Source organism: Lutra lutra, chromosome 8, assembly GCF_902655055.1.
Source record: "Lutra lutra chromosome 8, mLutLut1.2, whole genome shotgun sequence".
NCBI classification, from domain to species: domain Eukaryota; kingdom Metazoa; phylum Chordata; class Mammalia; order Carnivora; family Mustelidae; genus Lutra; species Lutra lutra.
Window position 1 is genome coordinate 135,165,784 of NC_062285.1, and position 8,963 is coordinate 135,174,746.

The 8,963-nt window shown below is 47.7% G+C and overlaps 1 protein-coding gene across 1 annotated transcript; it reads left to right on the top strand.

Annotated features, from left to right (window-relative positions):
* Nucleotides 1-4,828: 4,828 nt before the first annotated feature.
* On the top strand, nucleotides 4,829-6,804 carry TOMM22 (translocase of outer mitochondrial membrane 22). Its single transcript, XM_047742373.1, has 4 exons — nucleotides 4,829-4,971; nucleotides 5,218-5,336; nucleotides 5,788-5,905; nucleotides 6,089-6,804. The coding sequence occupies exons 1-4, from the start codon at nucleotides 4,855-4,857 to the stop codon at nucleotides 6,161-6,163; spliced, it is 429 nt and encodes a 142-aa protein (XP_047598329.1). The 5' UTR covers nucleotides 4,829-4,854; the 3' UTR covers nucleotides 6,164-6,804.
* Nucleotides 6,805-8,963: the final 2,159 nt, after the last annotated feature.

The following is an 8,963-nucleotide window of genomic DNA, read 5'->3' on the forward strand; positions in this document are numbered from 1 at the left end:
AATCAGGAGGGGAAGGTTTGGTTGTCACAAAGTTGTGGATCCCTGAGTCTCCCTGCCACCAGACCGGACTGGAGCCATTATGTGGGACAGTTCTGCAGTGAAGAAGGACTTTCATTTTGAGTGAGAAGGGCAATAAACTGTTGCTGAGTTTGAACAGGGAAGTGGTGCTACGATCAATTTTTTGTAATGATTTATTTATTTTAGAGAGTGTACAGCGGAGGGGCAGAGGGAGAGGAGAGAGAACCTCCAGCAGACTCCCTGCTGAGTGCAGAGCCTGACGTGGGGGCTCAATCTTACAGCCCTGAGATCATGACTTGAGCTGAAGTTAAGAACCAGACGCTCAGTTGACAACCACCCAGGTGTCCCAATCAATGTGTGTGTGTGTGTGTGTGTGTGTTTTAAGATTTTATTTATTTATTTGACACAAAGAGCACAAGCAGGGGGAGTGCCAGGCAGAGGGAGAGAGAGAAGCACAGTCCCTGCAGGGCAGGGAGCCCGATGCAGTGCTCGATCCCAGGACCCTGGGATCACGAACTGAGCTGAAGGCAGAGGCTTAACCAATTGAGCCACACAGTCGCCCCCACCAATCAGTTTGTGTTGGGTGATGGATGTGAGAGAAAGAGGAAGGTGGTCACATCTCACCACCCCAACCTTTGTGTCTGTTGTCCCCCTGCCCATGCTATCTACTTTCAAGTTCTTCCCTTTCTAGTCACATACATCCTTAAGGTTCTGGTTAAAATTAGACTTTATGAACCAGATCTGCTGCTCAGGGGCCACCCAAGTAAATAGTGCCATTTACTAGAACTTAAAGATACTACAACAGTTTTGTGAATTTCCGCACTGCATGTCAGGTTGGGGGAGCAGTTACTGGGGATGCTGCACGAGATCCCTGGGGTGTCAGGGAGCGTGCAGGATTAGAGGCTATTGGAGGGAGTCCTTAAGGTCCTACAGGCCTCAAAAGGGGATCTACCCGCACAATTGTGCAGATGCGGGCTAATACGTGTTTTTTTATGGGAGGGGCTTACAGCTTCTCTAAGATTCTTGAAGGGATCTGTGCCTGCCCACTGACCCACATTAAGAATTGCTCTATCACCGGGGCGCCTGGGTGGCTCAGTGGGTTAAAGCCTCTGCCTTCAGCTCAGGTCATGATCCCACGGTCCTGGGATCGAGCCCCACATCAGGCTCTCTGCTCAGCAGGGAGCCTGCTTCCTCCCTCTCTCTCTGCCTGCCTCTCTGCCTACTTGTGATCTCTGTCAAATAAATGAATAAAATCTTAAAAAAAAAGAATTGCTATATCACCAATTGTGAATTCGGACAGGACAGAAACAGGAAAGGCGGAATCATGGACTTGAGGGATGGGGTCGAAGAGGAGCCAGAGGCTGGGGTTCCAGAACACCCCATCTCCATCCAAATGGCAAAGTCAGCTCTGCGTCTGCGTGGGGCATCCACACTCACTTGTTACCTGTGCTTGTCTCCTTACCCTCCCACAGGCCCCCTGGCCGGGTTCATTCTTGCCTTATGTATTCTCTGCATTTCTCCTCCAAACCTTCAGTAAAGCGACTTCCCCAATTTCCCTTCTTCCTCTCCAGCACCACCTCCTCGAACCCCTTGAGGTTCCCCTTCCCCACTATCTTTTTTTTTTTTTAGTTAGGATTTTCTATTTGTTTTTAATTTAAAATTTTTTTCTATCGTGGCAAAATACACACAACATAAAATTTACCATCTTCACCATTTTTAATTAGTGCAGTGGTACTGAATACATTCATAACGTTGTGCCCCCACCCCTCCACCATCCATCTCCAGACACTTCGTCTTGTAAAGCTTAAACTCTACCCATCAAACAGTAACTCCCCATTTTGTAACTGAGCCCAAGTTCAAGTGCCCGACACACAGTAAAATTGATCACTGAGGGCTCGAGGGTACAACAAGGCAAGAGTTTATTCTTGCTCCCAAATGAGAGCTGGGAAGACACGCCTCAAATTCACCTCCCTGAAGCAGGAGAGCCAGGGATTTTTTTTTTTTTAAAAAGCGAGTGGAAAAGGGTCTGAGTAAAAAGGAGAGGAGTCAGATGACCCAAAAATCAGATCAATAAGATACGAAGTAAGGGAGGGTTAACTGCGTTTTGTTGGACTCTAAGGGGCAGTCAGTATCCTGACTGGTTCCAGCTGGCTTCTGGATAAAACTTTGTGTTTCTGCAAAACAACTAAATTAACAGTTGGTTATCATGGTGTCAGGAAAATTCTGGATACATGGTGGTAGATAGCATTCTGAGAACAAGCAGGTTCTCAGCTGCTTTAGCTGCCCTGTTACCTTTTTGGTTATACATATTGGTTTCCCCTCCCCCACCCCCTGGCAACCACCTGTCTACGGTCTATGATTGCCACTAAGTACTCACAGACCTTCAAATGTCTGATTCCGCCAGGTCCTGGCCTCTGGCCTCCCTTCTCACTCTGCCTTTTCTAGACCATCACATCTCTCCAAAGGCTTCTAATACTCTGTTCTGCAGGATTCCTTTTTTTCTTATCCCTCTGCAGTGACAGAATTATTGAAAGTTTTTAAATTTTTTTTTAAAGATTTTGTTTATTTATTTGACAGAGATCACAAGTAGGCAGAGAGGCAGGCAGAGCGAGGGGGGAATCAGGCTCCCCGCTGAGCAGAGAGCCCGATTCGGGGCTCGATCCCAGGACCCTGAGATCATGACCTGAGCCGAAGGCAGAGGCTTTAACCCACTGAACCACCCAGGCACCCCGAAAGTTTTTTTATTCTTAAGCGTCATGTTTTGGGATGTGTGTGTATGTGTGTGTGTGTGTGTGCGCGCGCGTGCATATCTTTTTAGATCATGTATTGCTCTTGTGAATACAAACAAAATTACTTGGTTAAAGTTTTCCCAAAACTTCCCCACATTAGTATTGTGACTTTCCACTGGGAGGCATTAATGTCTGTAGCTTCCACAGATGATTGCCTTCTCTAGGGACACCTGGCTGGCTCACTTGGTAGACCATGCAACTCTTTTTTTTTTTTTTAAAGATTTTATTTATTTATTTGACAGAGAGAGATCACAAGTAGATGGGGAGGAAGGCAGAGAGAGAGAGGGAAGCAGGCTTCCTGGTGAGCAGAGAGCCCGATGCGGGACTCGATCCCAGGACCCTGAGATCATGACCTGAGCCGAAGGCAGCGGCTTAACCCACTGAGCCACCCAGGCGCCCCTGACCATGCAACTCTTGATCCCAGGGTCATGAATTCAAGACCCAGGCTGGGTGTGGAGACTACTTAAAAAAAGAAAAAAAAAAAAAAATAGATTGCCTTCTCTCCCTTCAAGAGTGTTGGTCTTCCAGCATTTCCTAAAAGAGCCCACAAAAGAACTAAAAGCCATTGGTACTGGGCTCTTAAGTTGTCCTGGCATTTATACAGTGCTAGCCAACATAAATGCTTTTAACAAATGCAAAAAGACATAATTCATAAGTGTACAGCCTGCTAGAGTGTCCAAAATGAACATACCCAGGCAAACACCACCCAGGTCAAGGTACAGAACTTTACCAGCACCCTAGAAGCACTCTCTTGCCCCTTACCAAATATTGGCCTCTCCTAGGTATTCAAAGAGAACCACTAATCCACAGCATAGATTGGTTTTGCCAGGTTTTGAACTAACCTTTTTGGACATAAAAACCTTCTATAGTCAGTGCTGCCCTGTTGGGAGCTGAAAAGGACCAAGGACTGTTGAAGGAAGTGCAAACACGCCTGCCCCTTGTTACCTAAGCACAGAACGAAGGACATGGTCCTGCATCAGATACTGTTCAGTCCCGGGAGTCTCTGATTCCATGGTCAGCTGTGAAGTGTTTATCAGATCACCCTTGTATTAAGAACTTGTGTGAGGGGCACCTGGGTGGCTCAGTCGGTTAAGTGCCTGCCTTCTGCTCAGGTCATAATCTCAGGGTCCTGGGGTCAAGCCCCCCATCCGGCCCCCTGATCATCGGGAGAGTCTGCTTGTCCCTCTCCCTCTGTCCCCACCCCTGCTTGTGGGCGCTCTCTCTCAAAAAAAAAAAAATAAAATAAAAATAAAAAACACAAAAAACGCGTGGTGGTACATTATAAAAAGCATTTAATCCATCAAGGCAAAAAATTAAAATATGGATAATACCTAATGCTGGGAACAGTGTGGGAAAAAGAACACTTCCATTTACAGTTATTAAAGTATATAATTTCGAGGGCAATTATCTAATATCTGGCAAAGTACTAAATGTTCATACGTTTTGGCCAGCAAACTTACTTCTAGAAATCTATCCTCCAGAAGGACTTGCCGCGCACCCCTTTACTGTGCCTCAGCTTCCTCATTTCTAAGCCAGAGATGATAGTACTTACCTCAGTGGGTTGCTGTGACGATTAAATGAGTACACACACACACACACACACACACACAATGTCTGGTACTCAAGTATTTAAGTGCCAATTCTTGCTTTTGTCTTAGTACTTTGGTACTGTTTACTCAACGTTTCCCCAAAAGACCAATAGATCTCCAAGTATCTACCTACCAGATAACACACCTACCAGATAACCCACGCCTCCGGGAAATGAGACTGCATTAGTGTTTGTCTCAGTGTAACCCGTGGGACCTTATTAAAATGAGGGTTTCTGGGCACACCCTAAACCGAAGAGAATTACCGCGGAAGCACCACAACTCTATACCTGGACAAAAGTTCCCAGGTGTTTCTCACTTGGCGGAAAGCCTAAGTCCGCCGGCCAGGAGGCGTCGCTCTTCCACAGCGCTTCAGCCTCTGGCTCCCGGAAGAGCGCCTCTGTCCGCCAGGGCCTCTGCACTTGCCTCCTCTCTTCCGCTTCCGGTGTTCCCCTGCAGCCATGGCCGCCGCCGCAGCCGCTGGCGGTCCCGGGGCGCCCCTGTCCCCGGACGAATTGCTTCCGAAAGGCGATTCCGAGAAGACTGAGGAGGAGTTGGAGGAGGAAGACGACGAGGAGGTGCTGGGGCCCTGCGGTGTGAGGCGGGGTGCGAGGTTACGGGCGGGCAGGGGCCCGCCCGGGGGTGTGAGCTCCGCGTGCCGCGGGATTCGGACGAAGGCGCGTCGCGGAGCCCGGAGAGGTCGGAGGGGAGGTGTCTTCTCTGGGAGGCGGGGTTAGGGCCCCCACTGGGCCGGGGCGGGGTACCCTATCCACACGGGGTGGTTGCTATTGCTTTGGTGAAGACCCGCGCCGCCTCCACCACAGCTAGATGAGACCCTGTCGGAGAGACTGTGGGGTCTGACGGAGATGTTCCCAGAGAGGGTCCGGTCCGCGGCTGGAGCCACTTTTGATCTCTCCCTCTTTGTGGCTCAGAAAATGTACAGGTAAGGGACGAGGGCAAAAACATTGGGGTGTTTCTGGGGTGACTGAACGAGCGTGGGCTTTCAGAGTAGGAGGCGGGAGTTGGAGGCTAGCCTGCCACTTAGATCAGAGTGACCTTGGGCTGGTGGGGACCTTAACCTTTCTTGGTCTCAATTTCCTTTCCTTAAAGTGGTAATTCCTATGGGACAGGGTCGTTGGGAGGATCGTTTCATATCATGTGAGGTAGTTACTGTGCTGTATAAGTAGCTTTGTAAGAACACAGAATCTTAGAACTGCTGGCATTAGATAAACAGCTGGCAGAACTGCCGGTCCTGTTTCTGGTATGAGTTTGGTGCAAGGGTTGGGTAGAACATGCCTCTCAACAACATGGGAGTGTGAGAGCTTTGGTTGCTGGTTCCTTGGTGAAGCAATCTGGTTTTGTGTCTGGCTGTCATGTTCACACTTCCTCTGCAGGTTTTCCAGGGCAGCCTTGTGGATTGGGACCACTTCCTTCATGATCCTGGTTCTTCCTGTTGTTTTTGAGACGGAGAAGTTGCAAATGGAGCAACAGCAACAACTGCAGCAGCGGCAGGTGAGCCCAGCCCCTGGGTAGACCAGCAGTTCTTGTGGGTTGAGATTGGGATCCAGCCCCTGCTCTTTTACGTACCACACTGTGCTCACTGGTGTGTGTAGACCTTGTCTGCCCTGTCCGTTATAGTGGAAATGTGATCCCTAGGCTTGTATGATGCCATATACCCCTCCTTTTCTTTTTCAGATACTTCTAGGGCCTAACACAGGGCTCTCAGGAGGAATGCCAGGAGCTCTACCTTCACTTCCTGGAAAGATCTAGATTGCTACTGCTAGACTTGTCTTGGTGGGACAAGTTTGAAAATTCAATAGTGTTTGAACTGCTGATTATTTGGATTTTTTTTTTTTTTTTTTTAAAACTTTGGCACATTGATCTATCTAAACCTGGTGGGGAGAATTCTCCCCAGTGTCTCACAGAGACTCCCAACTTGCAGCTGTGCCCTTCACGTTGTCCCATTTCTTCTGTTCTCACTCTGATACCAGAATGCAGCAGTGCAGACGGTCACTCCAGCTCTGGCCATCCCACCCCTTTCCCTAAATCCCTCATGACCGGAAGATCTCACTATCCCATTGTGGCATAGGAACTGGCGCCACTGGGAAGGATATCCCCATGACCATTTTTGTTTTGAAGCATGGAGATGTTGGGAAGGGACATGCACACGATATGAAATACATTATGCATTACAGCCATAGTGTGAAGCAGCCACTGTGAATTTCTATGTCGGAAAGGAGGGAGGGCCGGACAGCAATTTCAACCATAGGATGGGGACTGTGGAGGACAAAGCAGGAGCTCATTTCCTCCGCCCATTTTGGCTATGAGAGACCTGTGTGTCTGTCTAAAAAAGAAAAAAAAGTAAGTGCTCACTTTTTGTATTTAAATATTAAAAACGATTCCAATGGAAACTGTCATCTATGTACTTGTGATCCACACCTCGAAATCACTTATTCAGACTGGTCCTCACATTTCCTCTCAGCTCAGCTAGCACCACCTTTTAACAGTTTGACCCCTCACTGTCCAAGTTAGTTAAACTTGCAAAAGTGAAAAAGGGGTTTCATTTCTGGCCAAGAACCTTTTTTTTTTTTTTTTTAAAGATTTTATTTATTTGACAGAGATCACAAGCAGGCAGAGAGGCAGGCAGAGAGACAGGAGAAAGCAGGCTCCCTGCTGAGCAGAGAGCCCGACGCGGGACTCGATCCCAGGACTCCGAGACCATGACCTGAGCCGAAGGCAGCGGCTTAACCCACTGAGCCACCCAGGCGCCCCCCAAGAACCTTTTAATAGTAATCTCTGTCCTAATTCAGGCCATGATTTTCAGATCCACAAGGGACTGGGTCCATGTACTTGTACAGTCTACAGAGACACAGTCATAAAGGATTTATAGGGAATGACATAGTACTGATTTCTGGTCTAGGGAGGGAAGAGTAGCAAATAGAATTTTTTTTTTTTTAAATAATTGCTGCACTGAGCTGATCATGAATCCAACTGTGGCCCTGTCTTTGAACTTTGCAGTTTCTCCATTTAACAAAAATTTCTATTAGCACTGTGCTCTTAACAGTACTGAGCCTTTTGTATTTATCAGAATATTACTGTACAGTTTAGGGGATAGTACTATTCCTATTTTACAGAGGAGCGAACAGTCACAGAAAGGTTAAGTAATCTGCCAGACTGCCTAGGAAATGCGGGATCTGAATTCAAACTCAGCAGGCCTTCTGCTGTGTGCTCTTTACCTTGTTAATCAGAGAAAAACACTGGTCACTTGTCAGTGCTGATAAAGAAAACTTGTACTTAAATTGGGATTCCTCAGATTGTTGAGTCTAGTTTTGTAAACTGAAAAATGCCTCAGGCTTTTGAACCAAATCCCACTAGGTGAGTATCTTGTCTGGGTTTTTGAAGCGAGAGATTTAACCAAAGCACAGTACAGCTCTAAAAGATGGCTTATGATGGTAGTGAGTTTTTCTTCTACGCATCATCATACTAAAGTTTACTTTTTTTCCCTCCACATACATAATTACAGAATTCAGGCAGACAGATGAGATTTATGTACGGAGTTTTCCATTTTTAATATTTGGTTAAACAAAATACATCTTTTGTAAACAAACCCAGCACAAGGCCAACAAAAAAAGGAACAAAAGCAAGAAAAACAAAAAGCCTAGGGTTGCCCCTTATTGGGCATCAGGGTCAGGCCTGCCCCCTTCCTTGAAGTGGGCTTTTGCCCTTGGGCATCAGCATGGGTCCCTGTTCCTAAGCACCAAAATTGGATATGAACAGAGAAACCAGCCCTGAAATGTTTAAGCGTCTTTGCATATCCCGTTGGCTCATGGACTCCCAAGTGCACAGGGACTCCTCTGAAGTGCCATTTGCACAGGCCCAAGCAGATGGGTGGAGAGGAGTTTCCCCCTCCTCCCAGGAAATGGCTTACTATCACTGACAGTGCCCATGGACCCAAGGTCCTGCTTGTGACAATCAGGTTGGCTATAACTTCTGGCTGGTGGTGGTTGGAATGTCATTGTGCAAGGGTAAGGAGCTCCCTGTGGTGCCAAGCAGGTCTGGTATGGAAAACGGTGCAGAAGAGACTGCAGCCAGTTGCCGAGAAGGTGTGATGCAAAAGCTGCTTGGTGGCCTCGGTTACTCAGCATAAAAAACGGCCTTGTTGGATTGAAGATACATGTGCAGAAAAAGTGCTGGTGTAAACATGCACTCCAGTCACAGTGGGGAAAAAGCCTCAGCTTCATCCTGTTAAGCTTGCTCAGGCTTGACATGCAAGCCCCAGGCTGGCTTTGCTGCTGGAGAGATGTCTGGCCAGTGGGGGCAGCTCTCAGACCCGCCAAGACCACCCATGTGAAAGGGGCAGACAGGCCGTCTCTGCCTGCCCACCTGCCTTGAGGCAACCACAACCACCCTGGTGACACCCAATGTGGTGGGATACTTCCCCTCCCCTTCTCTTGTTTTCCAAAGTTACAGGAGAAAAGTGGGCTACAACTATTTAAAGAAGTAGGGGGTGGATGGATTCTCGATTTGTAAAGGAAACTAAAGAAAGATGACGAATCCAGGTGCCATCCGT